At 51.7% G+C, this 20,888-nt stretch overlaps 1 protein-coding gene across 2 annotated transcripts; it reads right to left on the reverse strand.

The window, feature by feature from the left end:
• Positions 1-5,821: 5,821 nt before the first annotated feature.
• Positions 5,822-18,837, reverse strand: TBC1D21 (TBC1 domain family member 21). 2 transcript variants are annotated; one of them, XM_030320369.1, is made up of 11 exons: positions 18,778-18,837; positions 11,896-12,003; positions 11,661-11,764; positions 10,349-10,443; positions 9,702-9,812; positions 9,491-9,591; positions 8,456-8,552; positions 7,981-8,081; positions 6,863-6,979; positions 6,193-6,276; positions 5,822-5,854 (listed from the first exon to the last, which is right to left on the reverse strand). In XM_030320369.1, exons 1-11 carry the CDS (start codon positions 18,835-18,837, stop codon positions 5,822-5,824), a joined length of 1,011 nt encoding a protein of 336 aa, XP_030176229.1. The 2 variants fall into 2 exon arrangements, with proteins under 2 accessions (XP_030176229.1, XP_030176230.1); XM_030320370.1 differs by lacking the exon at positions 11,896-12,003.
• Positions 18,838-20,888: the final 2,051 nt, after the last annotated feature.

Below are 20,888 nucleotides of genomic sequence, written 5' to 3' on the forward strand. Positions count from 1 at the left end.
CTCTGCCTTATCCTCAATTATTTCCACCCCATCCCTTCCCACTATCACCTCTCCTTTTGCCTCAGCCACCTCCGCCATTCGTGTCACCACCTCTCTCCTCCACAGCTCTGCTGGCCTTGAACCTGGGACTTGGGCAAGGAGCCCAGTCAAAGAACATCCCCCTGCCTGGCGGACCGCCCCCCTCCCCGCCCCCCAGATTTCTCAGAGAAAATCATCAACAGGCCAGTGTCAGAACAGTGGCTTCTCTTGACCCTTCCTCGGGATGCTTCTGACAGGCCTCCCTGTCGGCCATGCCTGTACCTGAAGAGACAGCTGCTGTCTGGTTGAAGGATGGAGGCCATTAATCCAGGGCTGCCCTTGTTTGCATAATGATTGCATACATTTGCATCCCATTTGCTCCCAGCTTCTGAGTGCTGCACTGTGGGTGTTCAGGTGCCATTTGCATATCACTGCAAGTGAGGGTCAGGCCTTTGAGACTTGGGCACTTATTAATTCCCTAAAGAGATCTTTTTTTTTTTAATGTACTGGTGCAGAAAAGGTGGGATGCTTAATTCTAGAGTCGTTCAGCTTCAGGGCTCTAAGGTGGGGAGGTGGGGCAGTTCGGGAAAGAGCTGGCGAGGCAGGGGCAGCCGGAGGCTTTGGTGTGGTCCAGGGTTGGACCAGTGGTGGGGGGCTCGGCTGCAGTGACCTTGTGGGCTCTGCCCCATGGTATTGGTATCAGTTCAGGATAGTGCCCTGTGTCGCCACTCCTGTCCTCTCCAGGCCATGATTCACTTGCTGTGTGACCTTGGGCAAGTCTCTTCCCATCCTGAGTGGAAGGAGGGCGTTAAACCACGAATCCCACTCTATCCGACACCTGCTCTGAGCACCGGGGTTCTCATTCCTGGCTGCACATTGGAATCATGGAGGGGGGGGGGGATTTCTAAACAATACCAGTGTCCTGGCCCCACCCCCAGAAATTCCGATTTCATCCGTGGGCCTTGGGCATGGGTTGTTTTTAAAAGCTTCCTGGTGATTCCATTGGGTCACCAAGATTAAAAGCTACTGCTTGTGACTTTACCTTCCCACCCTGCCCCCAGCCTTCTGCTGCCTCCCTTTGACCCACCTCCCTCATTTCTGGTTGCTGCTAATCTTTTCCCCACTATAGGCTCACTAGCCCCGGGGTCTGGCAAGACAGTGTGGCTGTTAGTGCTTTTGTTTCAGGTCTCAGAAATAACTCCTTTCCCCTCCTGGGTAAGGAAGCTGGGTAATGTGGCATTGTACTTGGCAATGACTGGAACTTCCCCACTCTCCACTTTGGTCTCGTTCCATTCCACCTCCGGCCCGGCCCAGGGCCGGTCCAGAGCGGGGTGGCAGGGGCTGGGGTGGGGTGGGTTAATCCCATGCGGCTCTCCTCTACCCCTCCTCTCCCACACTCACATGTCTGGCTCATTCTGGCCTCACAGGCTTTGCCGCCACTGTTTTGCGCCTGGCAAAGAGGCTCGGCAGCCCCTCTTGGGTCCTCACGTTCACCCTTGCGCACCCACGTCCTTATAACCCCAGAGCCCCAGCTCAGCCCTTGCCCCATAGAAGGAATGACCGGAGTAACCTGAACTTGGTTGCAAAACAAGATGTGGGAAACATGGCTCTGGTCTGGCCTTCTCCAAACTTCCGGGGGTCATAGCAGGCATGGGCAGGCTGAGGGAAGTGGCACAGAGTCTCTTGCATGTTCCCCAGTTGTCCAGCCCTACATCATCTCCCCACCCCCCCTACCCCCCATGGGTCCTCAGTTGCCAAGGGCAGGGGTGGCCTGTGAGGTGGGGGGTCTGGCAGAGGACCGGACGGGAGACGGGTGTGGGCCATGGGGTAGACGGCACACCTGAGTGAGGCTGGGAGCAGGCAAGGAGGTGAACACAGGGCACCGCCCCAGAGCCAGTACTGTGGTGTTAATAGTGTAAGCTCCCGGGTTTGCCTGCCAGCGTTCATATTCTGACTCTGCTATCGTGGGCCATGCACCCCAGCGCCTCTGGTTCCTCACCAGGAAAAAGGGGGTAGTGATGGTGTCTGTCTTCTGAATGAGGCCATGGGAGAGAAGGCTTATGACGCGCTTAGCACGGGGCTTGGGACATAGTAATCACTCAGCAAGTGCAGCTGTGACAACCGTGAGGGTTAGGGCCACAGCACCCTCCCTGTTCCTGACCTCCGGGAGCTCCAGCCCACTCCTCATTGTCATGGTCCCCTCCCTCTGGGGCTTCAGGCTCCTCGGGGATCCATGGGAAGGTGGGATCTGGGAAGACGTGCTCCCTTGTCCTCTGGGGTGGGGGCCGCAGCTCCAGATTCGAGGGCCAGGCTACTTGGTGGGGTTCTGGCCATGGCACCGAGGCATGGCCTCTGACCATGGCTCAGGCCTCGGCACTGATGAGCTCTGGCCTTGCAGACCCTGGCCTGTATCCGCCCAGAAGGAAGAGGGTCAGAGGGCAGGTTGTCACCTATCCTCCCCCAGCAGTTCCAGAACCGGCTGGTCCACGTAGGGGCGAACAGGCAGGACTCAGGTGAGAAATTGAATGAAGTGTGTGTGTTGGGGGGTGGCGAGTGCCTGCAGTCAGGGAGGAGGAGAACTCCTTTGGTCTAGATGGATCCAAACGGCCTTTTTCTGAAAAGCAGACAAAAAGAAGACGTTTCCAAACCAGACGTAGTCACATCCCAATCCGGTTAAACAACAAAATCTCCAGGGGTACCTGGAGGCTGCAGTGTGAGTGTATGATTGGGTCTGGTGGGGGGAGGGGTCTGGGAGACACATCAGTGAGCAGCAGTGGCCTTGAGGATCACTACACAGGTGCCATTTGTCACTTTGCCATGTTCCACCTACATTGCTGGCTCTGTGGATGGTCCGTGACGTGAGTGGCAGGCGTTAGCTGAAGAAGAGACTTCATATTCCCTCCCATTTCACTCCCTCCCTCCATTTGCTAAAACTTCTCTTTTTCCTGCTTTTCCTTCTTTCTCACTGTCTTCTTCACAGGTCAGTGCTCCAGCCTCCAGTCTGGTCACTGGGGCTGGGTCCTGGGGAGTGGAGCCCCCGCCCCTGCACCCCCTCCCCAGCTACGTGCTTCCTCCTGCAGCTAGGGGGAGCCCTTCCCCCTCGCTGGACACGGGTCTGTAGCCGCAGCCCAGGCCCAGGCTCTGTGGGCCTCCTCCACCTCCTTTCCCCCTCTGAGTCTGAAACACAGGCTCTGCGGCCCCGAGAACTTGGATCTTTATACATGCTGCCTCTGCAAAGCTCTTAGTGGGTAAAGAGCCACTATCCTGGCTCCAGGAACAAAGAGTGGGCTTGGGGTCACTCAAGGTGGGCAGAGAGGGGAGAACGAACCACCTCTGGAGAGAGAGACAGACAGAGAGAGAGAGAGAGAATCTCAAGCAGGTTCCATACTCAGCGCGGAGCCCAATGAAGGCACAATCCCACAACCCTGGGATTATGACCTGAGCCAAAATCCAGAGTCAGGCATTCAACTGACTGAGCCAGCCAGATGCCCCAGGCTCTAGGGTTCCAGAGCTTCCCATAGTTCTATCTCTGGTCTGGACCTTACTAAGAAAAACGTAACACTGGATGATAAAGTGATAAACGAAGTGAGGAGAAGCCTGGGCCGTCTCTATGATATGCATAGCAGCACAGTGGGCCGATTCTAATCCACACCCCACCGGCCAGGGGTGCTGCAGATGAGCCGAGAAAAGTCCGCTCTTCTAAGATCTTTACTCCCATCGCTACATAGCCTGGAATTTATCTGACCCTGGGTCAATTCAGGGTCGGGACTTAATCCAGGTCATGTGTAACACCAACAGAGGTTTCAAACGTGCTCCCAGTAGGCCAGAGGTTCCACAGGGAACGACGCGAGGGTCGAGGAGGGGCCTGAGAGAGATCACAGGGAGGAGGGCCCTGGACTCCCCACCCAAACCTCAAACACTGGGCTCCTGAGGAAAATTGTATAACGGTGGTCTTAAAAACACATGCTTTTATTTTTTTTTAATTTTTTTTAATGTTTATTTATTTTTGAGACAGAGAGAGACAGAGCATGAATGGGGGAGGGGCAGAGAGAGAGGGAGACACAGAATCGGAAGCAGGCTCCAGGCTCTGAGCCATCAGCCCAGAGCCTGATGCGGGGCTCCAACTCACGGACCGTGAGATCGTGACCTGAGCTGAAGTCGGACGCTCAACCGACTGAGCCACCCAGGTGCCCCAAAACACATGCTTTTAAAAACAGGTTTGAAAACCATCAGCCTAGAGAGTGACTTCTTGAGTATTTTGGTTTTGGAATAGATGTCTGGCATTGTGTATACGTCTGAGCCAACAATCATAGGCCAACTAATGCTACCAGGCCAAAGGACGCGTTAGGAACAGCACATCTCCTGTGTTCATGGACTCTCCCCAAGGTCACGGTTCGCGCGCCGAAATGTCTCTTACTCTGGTTCTTTGGTAAAATGAAAACACAGTTTTGTTTCTGGAGAACTGTATTCCATGCAGGAACGCTTACTTAAATATGCTGTCTTGGGAACATAAACCCAAGAAGCATAGTATATGAACTTACCCATGTGCCTTCTTGCCCGGCAAGCACTGGCTCTTTGATCATGCAGAAAAGACGCTGGTGGGGGAACGGGGCCGCACTCTTCAGCAACACCCCCCACCCCCAGAAGACAGACGGCAGCCAAGAGACTCAGAGCCAGCCATGGATGGGGATTGTCACTTGAGGGGAAGGAGAGCGACGGTCACTGAGAATGACAGGATGGGAAAGAAGGGGGAAGCTGGGGAAGAGTGAGGAGGATAGTTATGCCTCCTCCTGAGGGCCAGGGTCACAGCAAAACAGGTGGATCCTTCCTGCCCATCCGTCAGCCCCTCTGAAAAGGTGTAACCCCTGGGCAGGGGTGAGTGTGTGCGTGCATGTGCGCACAGGCAGCAGATGAACACACTTGCAGAGGAGATATGGGGGCACCAGGCCAGCCCCAGCCCCTCTGCAGGTTCAGCCCCTTCTGGCCAATCTTCACGTCTGCCCCCAGGGCACAGCAGGCTGGGCAGGGGGCTCAGGGCTGTGGCACGGTCCGGTCCGGGGAGGGCACCCAGGGGGCAATCGATATGCCTGGGCCAGGGGACGGTTGTCTGGAGAAACCGAGTGAGGCTGAAGAAAAGAGTTTGGTTTGCGGACGCATTCCAGGCTGAGAAGGGACCGCGTGACCGGGAGGCTTTGAACCCAGGAGGGGAATGGCCTGTCCTGTGGAATGGCCTGCTAGCCAGAAACTTGGGCTGTGTCCTTCCTCAGACAACCGGGGTAAGCCCTGGAAAAACACCTTAATGTGTGGCCGCCGTGTTGGGAGGAAGGGGGAAGACGCGGGTCGTGTGTGCAGAGCTGTGTGGTCAGGCCCTCCTCTCGGGACCTGGTCCCCGGGATTGATCAGGCCTATTAGACACGTTCAGTTTGTCTTCCACAGGAGGCAGGGAGGGTCTCAAAGTCACTTACATCCTTACCCATTTGCGTCCGAGTGTGGAACCACCGTAGCCTTGGAAAGCCCTCAGCTGTGGAAGAGTTGTGACCCGCAAGGTCTCCCTGGTGGGCCTGCCCTCTCTCCAGCTCGTGATGGCCCTTCTCGCCCCCCAGGCCTCTCTTCTTATCAGACAATCCTCTCTGCCCTTACGTGTCGCCAGGCGATACACTGCCCACCACAAACTGTGAGTCCAAAGCCTGTTTCTATTGTGGTTGTATTACCTACACTCTCACCCTAACGCCCCGTCAGACTTCATGGCTGAAGCACCACCTTCCTTCTGTCCTTTGAGGGCATCTGTCCATCGTGAGAGTCTTCAGAGAAAGAAATCCTTTAACGGCTGAGGAGCCTGGGGAAGAGGAGGGTTCTGGCAGATTGAGGTGGACAGACATTGCTCTGTTGAGCTCATTCTTCACGTTTGTCCAGCTAGTGACATTCTACAGAACCCCTGGGTGCTCAGTCCTGTGCCTGATCCACTGGGAGGGACACAGGGAACCAGGGGCGAGGGCCGTGTCCTCGGGCAGTGCAGTCTCCTTGGGGAGGCAGGAGCTGCATATGGAAAGCAGCAAAGAACCAGACACAAACTGTGTCTCTGAAGCCGAATATGCCTGCCGGGTGCTTGGGCTGGGCTTGGGAAATCAGAGAAGGCTTCTTGGAGGAGGAAGACAAATAATCGGGGCAACTTACATCTCTTTGGATGAGCTCAGCGTAAATCAAGCAGGCAGCAGAGATCAGCACATCAGCATCGAGGTCAATGAGGTTGTTGCAGGCCTGTGCAGAGAGAGGAAGCTGGGACGAAGCAGGTCTCCTTGGGCACAGGCGGCTGCCTCCTGCTTCAAGGGACAAGGCGGCTGCCCATGGCAGTCACTGGGGCCACCTGATCTCTCTCCAACCAGCCCAGCACAGTGCCTGATATTTCACCACTGGAACTTGATTTATGGGGGAGATGGTAAATGTAGCTTTCCTGCTGGGCTCTAGGGAGTACAGGGTTCCACTGAGTGATGCAGGGGCTTCTAAGGACGACCCCTTTTATAATCGGGCTGCCACCCTAGAGCGTGTTGAACGTAGACCTCAGCTGCTTTTTTGAAATGCCCGAAAACTCTCTGTCTTTGCCGCAGGAGGACCCTAGGGCTAAGGGATTCACTGTGAGGCTGCGAGCGCAGACAGTAAGAGGCATTCAAGGCCTCGGGTTCTTCCTGTGCTAAACAGGGGTGCTGGGGATGGTTATGTCCCACTGCATCAGGCTTGTCGTGAGGCTTATAAGCTGCTCTACAGAAGCACCAGCGCAGTGCTCAGGACATCACAGATTCCCGCCAGGGGCGAAGGGCTGGCCTGGCCCCAGGGCGGGTGCGCTCACCAGGATGATGTCATCCCTGGTCATGCTCTCCTGTAGCACCTGCTCGCGCACCATCTGCAGCATGCTGTAGGCCACCAGCACCTGGAAGTTCCTGCAGGGCTTCCCCGTCAGCAGAACCTGCAGGTGGCCGGTGAGTGTCAGCCTGGGCCCCGCAGCCGGAGACCGCAGCCGACTGGAGGATGGTGACCCACCCGCTGACTAGGCACCCGCCCGGGGTCAGCCGTTCCTGGGCCTCACTACTGACTCCCTCATTCGCTCAAGTGCTACCTCGGGGGTCCTGAGGCTACTGCAGGCTTGGAGAAAAAGGCTTCAGGGAATTCATTAGCTAGGGGGAAGGAAGAGGAGGAGAGAATGAGAGAGGGAAGGAGGGGAAGAGGAAGGGAGGGAGGGAGGGAGGGAGGAGAGGGTGAGGGAATGACCCAGTGACTGTAGCATTTGAGTGGAGCTTTGGCAAAGCAACGGTTGATGAGAAGTCAACGATCCAGGGGTGTCAGCAGAGGTCTGGGGGTGGCCATGGACTTGGGCATGGAGACCAGCAGGCCGTGAGGGAGGCATAAGGCAGGTGGGAGTTGACTCGGGGGGCACTGAATGCCAGGCTGAGGACTGGGCTGGGCAGGGCAGAAAGTGGGTGGTGGGTCCGTTCCCAGGGAGCTTCATCTGCTGATGGCCCAAGGGCCTGGGAGCAAAGAACTGCACCTTTGACCTGCCCTTTGGTGGGGGGCCCTCCTTCTCCAGGAGTGAGGGGCCAGTAGGGAAACAGCACTCAGATGGAGGGGAAGGCAGAGGAAGGGGCAGCTGGGGAAGCAGAGCAGAGGGCGGCCCACCTGGGCAGGTGGTGGGAAAGCAGGCCAGGCCCCCCCCCCCGCCCCCAACACGGGCCAGAGGCCCCTCCTTCCACCCTGACTGCCCTCCAGGAGGCGCTGATGGGCCTGGATGAACAGATGGACCAGCTGATGTCCTAGCCTCCTCCCACGAGGCGGGAGCAGGGTCGCTGGCCCAGTAAACCCCAAGCTGCCGAAGTCCAACCCGGGCCAGCAATGAACGGGAGGCGAGGGAAAGGGCTGCCCGCTGCATGCTGGAGGGGTGGGGCCTAGCCCTTCAGTCCAAGGAGGCCTCACCTCCCACAGCCTCCAGACATCTTCGAAGGACTTGAAGGCACGCTGGAAGCAGAAGCAGAACCAGAGGAAGAGGGACCGCACGGTCCCGGCACCCTTCCCTCCTGCGCAGAAGAGACAGGGGCGTCAGCCCAGAGGCCGTGGTCGGGGAACACAGGGACAGGTCACGTGACAGAGCAAAGGCACACAGAGGGCGAAACGACAGCACGCCAACACGCTGGGGAAGTACGAAATGCCTGGCCCTCACTGTTCCAACCGCCTTTGGAGACTGTTTGGGGTGAATTTTCAACTGTCCGGATGCCAACGCCATCCGGGTGAACCGTGCTCCCAGGGCCTGGAGGGAAGACCAAACGACCCGCTCCCGCCCACCATGAGTGGGCCCGGCTGCCTGGGGCTAGGTCCTGGTGCCCCCTCATGCCTGCCCTGGCTGGGGGGCGGGGGGCGACGTACTGTTGCAGGAGGCGGAGGGTCCACTCACTTAGGTGCTCAGCGAACATGGGGTCCAAGAAGTCGATCAGGTCGTTGAGCATGTCTAGGTTCTTGCCCACTCCGATGTTGATGACACAGCTGTGCTCCTGAGAAAGATGGGCGGGAGGGAGGGAAACGGCACCTCTCTCCGTGTGGGGGCACCGGAAGAGCCAGCCCTGCTTCACAGCATCTTGGTTCTGGAGGCCCCGCGCGGGGCTGGCTCCAGGCTGGGCTCATGGCTCTGGATGAGCCCGGATGCCTGGGTCTGGGCGTGTCTATGTGATCTGCGTCTGTAGGGGTGTTTGTTTGCACATGTGGATGCACCTGTGTGTGTGTGTGGTGGGGATGCAGGGATGTTCCAGATGTGGCTCACGTGCAACGCATCCAGTTCTGCCTCTACACACACGCTGTGGGTCAGAACCAATTGGGACAAGGAAAGAGCAGTGAGCCCTTTGCTGCAGGGATGGAGACAGGGGTGAGGGTAGATGCTGAACAGCCTCTCACAGATCATAAGGAAAGGTTTTCCGGGGAGGAGCAACTTTAAAAGCCCTCAACGTGGTCGTTGTGGGGTACATCTGGGGAGTACCGAGTCCCCTGCTGTGCCGAAGTGCAGGGCGTGTGAAGGGGGCAGCGAGAGACAAGGCCAAAGATCGTCCTTGACTGCCTGGCCAAGGTTATTGGACTTTATTCAGGAGGCGATGGGGAGCCATGGAGGATTTGTGGGAGCAGAGCCACGTTTGGGGAGGGCAATGCCAGGAGAGGAAGCCTTCACTGGGACTGGCCAGTTACACTCTTTCAAGGTTTGGGGAGAGCTGGACCCAGAGCACCTTTCTAGCCCTCTCCTCAACTGCAATGCCTACAAAACACACAGCACTGTCCCCCAAAACCTCACTGGTGTTAGTGTTGCCTGTCCAGGCTCCTCTGGGACCCTGAGGGCTGTTTCAGGGCTGAAGGAAACGGCCAGGCTGCCAATGCCTGCCTGACCTCAAGGGGTTATCTGGGGAGGGGTAGGGAGGTGGTCCCTGAACTCAGGCCCAGCCCTCACCGTTTTCTGCAGGAAGAACTGGAAAAGCCAGAAGGTCTCATGGTCATGTTCCACCATCAGCTGGAAAAGCATCACCATCTCGTGGAAACCCTGCTGATACTCTGGGGTGGAGGGGGAGGGCAGTGAGGAGGGGCTGGGTGGGGGCAGGGAAGGGATTCCAGGAAGGAACTGAGAAAAGGGGGCTGCGGGGAGGCCCAGCCCCGTGGCCCACCTGCCTGGGTATTGCAGACATAACTCAGGAGCAGGATTTTCTCCAGTCTCTTCTTGTCGATAAGGACGTTGCCTAGGTGGTCTTTGTCGTAGAGTTTCTGAATGTCATACGCTAGGTTGCGGAAAAGAGACAGGTAGGGGGCACCAGATCACCTCCAGCAGGGGGGCCATGAATGAGTTCATTCCCCCAAAGGGTAAGACCCAAGGCACCCTGGGGAGGGGGCTGTGAAAAGTACATCGGCCTACATCTGCCCATGAGGCTCTACCCCTCACCATACCCTGAGCTGTTTGGCCGTGTCCCCACCTCCAAATCTTTGACGATGCTGTACCCTCTGCCAGGAATGCCCCCCCATCCCACCCCACCGGTTCTGTCCAACTGAAATCCAGCCAGTTCAAGGCCCAAAGGGGAGAGATGAAGGTGAAGCGGCAGGAATAGGAATCACCCCGGGGGGAAAATGGTGCTGGGCATCTAGGGGCCCCCAGCAGAGATGGGGGATGGGCTAACCAAGGTTTAGCCAGCAAAATTCCCTGTGGAGGCAGCTCCCAGGAACCAGGGGACCCATCGGCCCCTGGACATGACTGAGGAGGGGGCAGGCATGGCTTCAAGCCCTCCCCTCCACCCCGCCCTGCCCACCCAACTCCACTTACCAATGTTATTCCGAGTCTCCATAAAGTTCCGGTGCAGGTTTTCCAGAAGGGGTTGAATCTTTTCATACATCTCGCATAAGGCCTCGTAGTTCTTCCTGTGAAGACAGAACTGAGGCTGAAAGAGGCAGCCTCCCCCTCCTGGCAAATCAAGGGAACTCTGCGGAGCACTCTCCAGGAGGCTGCACCCTCTCGCTGTGATGCCCCCTCTCATCCCCACCGGTGCCAGCCCTAACCACACTCTAACGTGCTCCTGGAGGGCAGCATGGAGGCAGGTTCAATCTTGTGGCTCTGGGGTCCCATGGCTGCTCCTGAATCCTGGCTCCACAAATTAATAACTGGGTGTTTGCAACTAGGGTCAGGCCTTGTGGACGTCACTATACCTAAGCCTCAGTTTCCTCCTCTGTAGAATGGGGAGAATACTGGCACTTCCGCCTTAGAATCGGAAGGATCGGATGAGGCAGTGTCTAGTGTCTGTTACCAGAATGTGCTTAGGGCACGTAGGAGGCTGAATGGTGGCCCTCCAAAAGATATGTCTACGCCTTAGCCACTGAAACTTGTGCTTGTGAACTTATTTTTAAAAGGGCCTTTGCAGATGTAATTAAGGATCTCGAGATGAGATCAATCTAGATTATCCAGGTAGACCCTAAATCCAATGACGAGCGTCCTTCCAAGGACACACAGAAACACACAAAGGAGAGACAGAGAGAAGGCGACCATGGAGGCAGAGATTGGAAGAACACCCAGAGTCAGCAGGAGGAGGCATGGAAGGGTTGTCCCCTGGAGACATCAGGGAACGTGGCCGTGATGGCACCTTGCTTTTGGGCCTCCGACCTCTGGAACCGAGAAAATACATTTCTGCTGTTGCAAAGCCCCCGGTTTGTGATGCCTTGTTTCAGCAGCCTCGTGAAACTAATACAGGCCTTGTCAGGGCTCTCAGGAATAGAGCATTCCAGGCGGACCCTCAGTTCCCCTACGGCCCTGGATCATTCTCCACTGGCCTCTTGTGCGTGAATCTTCAGTTCAGAGAGGCACACAGGCTCTAGGGAAGGATGGGATGGGATGGTGGTGGGCCAGAGGAGTTGCTGGAATGAAGCCCATGCAGGGCAGTGTGTGGGCTGCTAAATGGAGCTGGGTGGGAATGTGCTGGCACCTCCCGTGTTCAGGCCCTGGGTCGGGAGCACGTGGGGGTTTTGTCTCTCAGAATAAGAAATCCATCCGAGGGAAGAAGACTGAACTTGCCAGGCTGGGGTGGGCACTCCCACCCACCTGCACTGCCATCCACCCTCCCCTGACAGGATCTGGAATGTTCTACCTCCTTGTGCTGTCCACCGTGAGCCGCTCATCCTGGGAACTCTGCCATGAGTAGTAGCCCGTGAGGAACTTCCAGGCTTCTGTCCTCACGAAGGGGTGCAGACCCTGAGGTGTGGGTGAGAGGTGAGAGGTCACAGGCCCTTGGGGTGCCTGCTGAAAGGGCCTCTCCAAACACCTGCCTGCCCTCTTGCCCACCCATGCCCCCCAGTGCCAGGGCAAGGCCTTGGGGATTGTACCCTTTCCAGGATGTTAACACAAATGGAGTCTCGTGATTTGGCCAACAGACCGTTCTCATCAAAGAAGGCATCCCATTCTGTCTTGTCAATGGGTGGTTTTCTCTTCACCTGGCAAGGACAATCACTTCAGCCTTAGGTAAGAAGCTTTGGTTTTTCTTTTAAGTGTGCTTTTTTCCCTTTATTTTAATGTTTTATTTATTTCTGAGAGCATGTAAGCAGGGAAGGGGCAAAGAGAGGGGGACAGAGGATCTGAAGTGGGCTCTGTACTAACAACAGCGAGCCCAAGGTGGGGCTCAAACTCACGAACCATGAGATCATGACCCGAGCTGAAGTCGGATGCTCAAACAACTGAGCCAGCCAAGTGCCCCTAAGTGTGCTTTTTTCAATGTTATACTCTGGAGTTTGTAATATGAGTCAAGTTCCCAGTCTCTGACTCACTTCTGGAAATCTATCCTGAAGAAATTACTGCAAAGTTATACAAAAATGCTGAAAGCACAATAATTTTCATTGCACATTACTTACCAAAATGAAAAACGCACGTGCTCTAAACATTATGCAATAAGGGAATAGTTAAATAAACTATAGTTTATATACTCAATGGAATATTGTGAGGCATAAAAAAATGATGCTGACAGGGAATGAATAATAATCTGGAAAAATTTAAATGTTAACAGAAAAAAGCAGAATACAAAATTACACATTCCGTATCTATCCTCTATCTTCTCTATGTGCTATCCTCCTTGTATACCTATGTCATATATTATAAAAACTACACCTCATATACTCTAATATAGAGTGAATTAACATGATTAAGATTCTGGCAGAAAAAAAACTGAAAAGAAAGCCCCCACCAATACCAAAAATCCCCACTAAAAGCAAGAGTGGTTGTCTTCGAGAAATAGGATTCTACATAATTTTTTCCTTTTTCTTGTATTTTTGAACTTTTCTGCAATAAAGTCTACTGCTTTGATAATGGAAAAATATAAAATAAGCACAAATTAAACACACCCATGGGCTCCATTTTGCCTTTCTTGGAAGAGTAAAACAATTCATCATAAGGAGTGGTTTCTGGTTTACATAAGAGATGTGTGTGTGTGTGTGTGTGTGTGTGTGTGCATGTGTGTGTGTGTGTGTGTGCGTGCGCGCGTGTGTGTGTGCGTGCGCGTGTGTGTGTGACATGGGGGGAAAAGAGTGTGCTGCATGCAGAGTAATTAAAAATGCTCATAAGACAGTAACCAGGAGGTAAGAGCTCCTGTCAGGAATCTTCTATTGGAGAGAAGCGTGTCTTGAAATGCCACACTGCAGACATGAAGACACGCTAATGGACAGAGCTTGGCAGGTGACTAGACTTGCCTGATATATACACTCCCAACTTCCTGAGTACACCTGAATATGCACATGTGTGACTCAAATTCAAATTTGCATATGAGTCACCTGAAGATCTTCATAATATGCAGATTCTGACTCAGAAGGTCGGGTGTTGGGGCCCAGGGTGATGCATTTCTAACAAGCCCCCAGGAGATTTCTTTTTTTTTTTTAATTTTTTTTTAACATTTATTTATTTTTGAGACAGAGACAGAGCATGAACGGGGGAGGGTCAGAGAGAGGGAGACACAGAATCCGAAACAGGCTCCAGGCTCCGAGCTGTCAGCACAGAGCCCAACGCGGGGCTCGAACTCATGGACTGCGAGATCATGACCTGAGCCAAAGTCGGAAGCTTGAGCCAAAGTCGGAAGTTTAACCGACTGAGCCACCCTGGCGCCCCGCCCCCAGGAGATTTCTGATGCTACTGGTCCTCTGATCACGAGAGAGAGGCAAGCTATTAGAAATCCCTTTAGCACTGGAAATGAAACAATAAGAGCCCACAGGTCCAGATTTGGGATAATTTCTACCGACTCCACATTCGATAGGGATGGATTGAGCACCTTTTTAACTCAAACATGCTCTGTCTTCTGAACCAAAATAGGACATGTGGGCCCAAGAAGATATCAGAAAAATCCCACCCTCATTGGAGATGGCCTAACCTTGGGGAGCGGGGTCTGTCCTGATGTCATGTCCCAAGTGCACAGACACTGTTGTCTGGGCAGACCAAAGCCAGGGTTCCATCTCTCTAACTGCCATCATGTTCTCCAAACCTGTACTCAGACTGCAACACTCAGCATGAACTGTGGCAGGAAGCAGGAGGGAATAGGCAAAGTTGGGCTGTGTCCTGGGATCCTTAATTATAAAAAGGAATGCATGGACTTTAGCAATGCATTTCCATATAAATCTTAGTCAACTTGTCAATTTCTACAGTAAAGACAGCTATGATTTTGATGGGGATTGCGCTGAATTTAAAGGTCAATTTGGGGAGCAATGATAATAATATTGAGCTTTCTGATCCATGAACATGGTATATTTCTTCGTCTATTAAGATCTTCTTTAATGTCTCTAAGCATTGTTTCGTAATTTTCGGTATATAGGCTATTCATATATTTTGTCAGATTTATCCCTAACTATTTTGGTTTGGGGGGGATGTTATTTTAAAAGTTGGTGTTTTTAAACTTCCCAACTATTCATTGCTATATATAGAAATACAATGGATTTTTGCATATTGATCTTGTATTCTGCCCCCTTATTAGTCCTAGTGGCTTTTGTGGGATTCCATGGGATTTATTATAGAGGTCAACAATCAGTAAACTACAACCCATGGACCAAATCTGGCCTGCAACCTGTTTTGTTTTTTTTTTTTTTTAAATAAAGCTTTATTGGCACACAGTCATGCCCATTCATTCATGTATTGTCTGTGGCTGCTTTCATGCTAAAATAGCAGAGTTAAGTAGTTGTGACAGAAACATTTGATACACAAAGACTAACATACTTACTATCTAGACCTCTGCAGAAAAAGTTTACCAGCCCTGATATAGACAAGTTTCTTCTCTTATAATTTCGTTGATTTTGGTACCAGGGTAACGTTGGGTTCATAGAATGAGCAGGGGTGTATTCTCACTTAAAAACTTTTTAGAGGGGCGCCTGGGTGGCTCAGTCGGTTAAGCGGCCGACTTCGGCTCAGGTCATGATCTCACAGTCTGTGAGTTCGAGCCCCGCGTCGGGCTCTGTGCTGACAGCTCAGAGCCTGGAGCCTGTTTCAGATTCTGTGTCTCCCTCTCTCTGCCCCCCCCCCCCCCCGTTCATGCTCTGTCTCTCTCTGTCTCAAAAATAAATAAACTTTAAAAAAAAATTAAAAAAAAAACTTTTTAGAATAGTTTGGATAGAATTGATATTATTTCTTTCTTCAATATTTGGTATAACTTACCCATGAAGCCATCTAGGCCTAGGGTATTTTTTTGTAGGAAGATTTTTAACTATAAATTTAATTTTTTTATTAGATTGAAGGATAGAGTCAGAAGAGTTTGTTTTATTTTTTACTTAAAAAATTAGAGGGGCGCCTGGGTGGCGCAGTCGGTTAAGCGTCCGACTTCAGCCAGGTCACGATCTCGCGGTCCGGGAGTTCGAGCCCCGCGTCAGGCTCTGGGCTGATGGCTCAGAGCCTGGAGCCTGTTTCCGATTCTGTGTCTCCCTCTCTCTCTGCCCCTCCCCCGTTCATGCTCTGTCTCTCTCTGTCCCCAAAATAAATAAACGTTGAAAAAAAAAAATTAGAGATTTATAGGAACAAGGCATTTCCCTTCTAATCCCCTTTAAAAATAAAAGTAAATAATACAGGAAACAACAAGGAATTAAGAAAAGCATAAACGTAAAAAATGATACAAACCCAAAGAAATCAATTATGAAAATAAATGCATTAAATTCTCTGGTTAGTTGTAAACATCTACGAAGCATTGATGAGGTGCCAGGCACTGTTCTAAGCACTTTATATTTATCACTTAATCTTTGCAACCACTCGTGAGGTAGGTGTGGTTATTACACTGTTTTACAGATCAGGGAATTGAGGCTGGAGGAGGGTTGGTTAGTATATCTGAAGTCATACAGTAAATATTAGGGCTGAGATTTGAACCCAGAGCTGTTTGGTGCAAGAATCAGGGAGTTTAACCCCAATCCCATGCTACCAGGGAGAGTAAAAAGCAAGGATTTTCCATTTGAATGGAAAATACGTACCTGATACCTGATACAAGCTGTTAACAAAAGGCATACCTTAAAATCTAATGTCGTAGAAAGATTAAAAAATAAATGATGAACAAAGATATGAAAAAAGGGTAAAATGCGATGAAAGGGTGGCAAAGTAAGTAATGTGCACAGAAACCATAAAAAGAGGTATGGCATCAGCACAATAAGGCAGAGATAATTAGAAATGTCACAAGAAGGTGTTTGCCGAGTGCTCAGTGAATTTATATTACTAAACCTCTACCTGCAACAATTGGCCATCCTCCTACTTTGCCATGGCTGAATTTGCTTACAAAAAGCCACTGACTTATGGGGTGCCTGGGCGGCTCAGTCAGCTGAGTGTCCAACTCTTGATTTTGGCTCAGGCCATGATCCTAGGGTTGTGGGATTGAGCCCTGCATAGGTCTCCATGCTGAGCACGGAGCCTGCTTAAGATTCTCTCTCTCTCTCTCTCTCTCTCTCTCTCTCTAGCCCCTCTCCCCCGCCCTCACTCTCTCATTAAAAAAAGAAAAAAGAAAAGAAAAAGTCACTGACTTCTCCTTCCAGGAAGCTCAATTTCTCTATGTCCACCACTTCTGTGGGCAAAACTTAAACAAACTACAGGCCAACCACAAGAACCTCGAAGACATTTGCTAGCAAGCCAAGGACAAACACAAGAAGCTTGTTGACCTGCAGAGGCCTAAAGGGAAAATTTCCACACAGAGGGCCCCTCCCTCTCTTCTCCGGTATATTCACACCACCTGTCCATGCCGGAAATCAGAGACCAGAATCTGTATCTGGGGTCCTTCGAAGTAATAGAGACTGTCAACTCAATAATCTCTCAAATCCATCTTCCTACTCCCACATTCGCCCATTCCCGGCTCCGCTTACTAGTAACGCCCTGCACCACCATCTGGGTACAATTACCTGGTGATCCAGGAGGGGAGATACATAGTCCATGAGGTGCTGGATACCCTTTAGCTCTGCAGTAGCTTTTTTTCCTGGTCTCTTAGGAAGAGGACTGCTAGACGGAGCCGTTGTGAAAATCTCCCACCTCCACGGTGTGCTTAAGTAGGTTAAAACTCCCCACCAGCAAACCTGGGGACACCTTGGCCACGTTTCCTCTAGAGAGGGGGGCCGGAAGTAGGAGTCCTAAGTGGCTCAGTTTCTCTAACATCCTCCTCCTGCCGGAGGCCCGGGCTGTAGGCATACATCTCCCCACCCTCCTTCTATTCTGCTTCCTTGGGTTGAAGATTTTCTCTAGCATTCTTACAAAATAGGAAAGCTACTGGAGGATAAAGCGAACTTTCCAGGAGGGTTCCTGATGCCATGTTGCTCTGAAAACTCATAGGGACAGAGCCCCCAGTAGGCCTCGGAAGGGTCACAGGCTACTTATGGTTCCCAGCCGCTTCCACTCCAGTTCCCTTGAGGGACAAGACACCCTCTCAACAGTAAGAGTGGCTCATCATGTCAGTGATTCTCACCCAGGGGAGAGCAGGGTGGCCCAAGGAGGGAAGGAATGTTAAAATTGGGGTGGGGGGAAGCATATATGCAACTTGAAAGTTACCTGGGTGATTATTAGCAACCCAGGTGTAGGGGTGTATCATCCATATAGCAGAGCGATTAAATGAACGGTTTGAAATAGTGGTTCTCAAAGTTAGCTCCGGATCACACTCCCCCGGAGTGCTTGTCAAAACACAGATCATTGGCCCTCACCTCCAGAGTTTTTGGTTCAGGTCACCTGGGGATCAAGAGTCTGCATTTCTTACAAGTTCCCCATTGATGCTGATGCTGCAGTTCTGGGCACCACATTTGGAGAGTCACCGATGTAGAATGCCACCTCTGCCACTTAACAGTGTGACTTTATACAACAGTGTGACTTTAGGCAAGTTGCTTAGTCTCTGTGCTGCAACTTTTTCATAAAATGAAGACAGTAGCATCCTACACCTCCTATATGGTTATGGTGAGAATAAGGGACTCTAAGTAAAGCATTTAGAACAGCCCTTGTACATAATAAAGGCTATGTGACAGTTTGTTATTTTATTATTATCACTCTCTACATTCAGAGAAATGAATAGAGATATAAAGAAAATCCAAATCAAGACCTGGTAGTAATCTGCAATAAAGCAATAACATTTAAAACTCAGGGAGAGACCGATATTACCCTATGTGTTAGCTAACTAGAATTTAAAACGAAAACTTGGAACAAAAAAAGGAATATAAAAAAATAAAATACAACTCAGGGAGAAAGGTGCCCATTTTGCAGTTCTGCTTTTTTTAATGTATCATTCTCTTAATCCGTATGATTAATGAAACTCAAGATTGGTTAAGGTCATTATAGTCAGTTATTATGATTTTAAAAAATACACTGTGTGGAAAATTTTTATGACTGAGGCTGCCTTTTAATGAATAGATACATTTTATTAAGTGGACTTGAAACCACCTACTAACAGAAGCATTACTGCCACCTGGTGGCAGCATACCAAAATTGTTGGCAAAAGCGCCAAGGAAAATTTATCAGCATCTACAAGTTTGTTCTTGCAAACCCAAAACTCATTAAAGTTAGAATATCACATACAGGGAAAGGTAACTGGCTTAGAGAGAAGGGTGAAAGGGAGAAAGACGACCTGTGTTTTTCAGTCCTGTGGTTAGTGCTGATGTGAGATCAAGGTACAGCCTACCCTGCTCAACCTTCCAGGCCAGCTCAGGGTTCTAGTCCTACCCACCCAGCAGGGGAAAGTGGCCCTAATGCAAACCAGAAGTTGGGGAGGGAGGGACTTGGAGTTGATGAAGAACACGCACCAGGATGAAGGAGGCTGACCACCTGGCAGAGAGGCTGTTTTCAGGAGAGAGGGTGGTCATGGCCCCTGTGGTCCGGCTTCAAAGCAGCTTTTGACCAGAGCTCACCTGGAGCCCTAACTGATGCAGGGGAAGGCGGTCTTCTTTTGGGGGGATGAGCTGCATTCCCAGAGGGAACTGGGCCCCTCCTTGACGCCTGAACAGAACCAGCCAGCATGTGTCACAAGACCCCTGGAACCCTCATCACAGTGACCTTGGAACCTGGGAGCACTCAGCCTCAGAAGTAAGGCACATCCAGGAACTAAGATGACCAGCCAGCCCGAAAAATCACAGGACACACAGGATGTGTGGAGGTTGGGGTCACAGGACGCGCAGACCAATGTGCTGGGCAGCTCAGGGAAGGCTTCCTAGGAGAGGTGGGCCAGGAAGCCTTTCTCCCTGTCTCTGGCTGTCCCTTCTCTGGGTTCCCTTCCCTTATTATCCCACAGATAGTACCCAAACCCGGATAACACCCAGAATCTGAGCTTCAGGTTTCTTGCATGTCAATTCCAGAGATTCAGAATCAGCGGTCTGGGTGGGGGACCTGGCGTACTGTGTTTTGAAAACCTCCCTGGTGACTCAGAGTCAGTATTTGAGTGGTAGCTTCTGGGGATAGAGACCGGCTTTTCCTATCATTATATCCAGCGCACTTCAGACAGGGGCCTGCGCGACTGAATGAAGGATTTAATTGAATGGAAGAACGAATGGATCTCTCTTAGATCTCGTCTCCTTGTCCTCTCTGAAGGCATCGCAGAGGTTTCTGTTCCATGTCTTCTCTCCCTTCCAACCCTGGGTTCCTCAGGCCAGGGTCAATGTCGGATTTCCTTTGTGCTTTCCTCCCGGTGCCAATCTCTGCTGCCTGGCACTTGGCAGGTTCTCCGTATTTGAATGAATCTGAGGAGTTGGCTCCTCTCGGCTCCAGCATCACTCTTTCTCGACCTTAAGCATGGCTTGCATGTCTACCCAGGTCCAGGCCATTAAAGGCATCTGGCCCTAAAGCATCCATAGTCATTAGGAGGTAGCAGTAATTAGACCAACTAAATTGGAATCGGGAGCTGGGAGATGGAATTCGGACTCTGACCTTAAATTTGGATGTCCCTCCCCCCCTCCTGAGCCATGGGTCCCCCAGCCACGAAATCAGAACACAGTCAACCTCTGGCTCTCACATCCTTATTAGCATAATGAATCGGCAGCCACGCAGGAGTCCTCGAGTGGACACAATTCGCTGTCTCATTTACGGTTACTGTTCTGCTAGCTTGTGGCACCGCGGGGGTCCTTTGAAATCAAACACCTTATTCTCTGCCTCCCTCCACCACGCCATGCCAGCCCAGCAAAGCATTATAGCCTCTTCCCCTTAATCTGCTGCCCCCAGGTCTTCGTGGAAGAGGGGGTGGGCGGCTTTGAGCAGGCAAGGCGTGGAATGAGGGTGAGGCAGCCTCCCAGGGCCGGGCGCCTCCATTCTGACGCCTGCAAGAAGCTTCCAAAGCAAACGTCCAGAGCAGGAGGCATGGCGTGAGCATTACTCGCCATTTGGGATCATCTATGCCTCTGCTGCTCCACATTAATGATGTCGACAACTGAGAAGCAACTGCCGTTTTCCCCGAAGCTCGGGATCTGGCAGGGGGTTGGAAAAGCTGTGCGCTAAATCCGACGTGGTTTCTAAAACGAACGTGATGGCCATAGATCATCTACCGAACTTCCCTTCACCTCTGGCTCCCCATCTGTAAATTGTAGGTAATAACCCTCGCCCAAATTAGCCCGGATAGTTTGGTCATATTACAAAAGCCTCAGAACAACCACGCGGAGGCTTAATATTCAAATGGAACTGCAGGACACTGAGCTGAAGCAGGAAGGGTTTTTGATCCCTTGGACTCTTTTTGCTGATACTTACAAGGGATTTACAAGTGTCAATCTCTTTTCTCCAGGGCTGAACGGTTCCTTTCCGTGTCCATTTATTCACATAATCCCCCAAATTCTTTAGATTCCCCTGTATCACTTTTTCTCTTATGCATTTCCCCCCCTCCTTGATGGGAGCCCAGTTTTTCTGCTTTACATTTCTGTACTTGGGGGTTCTT

This window comes from Lynx canadensis, chromosome B3 (assembly GCF_007474595.2).
Source record: "Lynx canadensis isolate LIC74 chromosome B3, mLynCan4.pri.v2, whole genome shotgun sequence".
Taxonomy (NCBI): Eukaryota; Metazoa; Chordata; class Mammalia; order Carnivora; family Felidae; genus Lynx; species Lynx canadensis.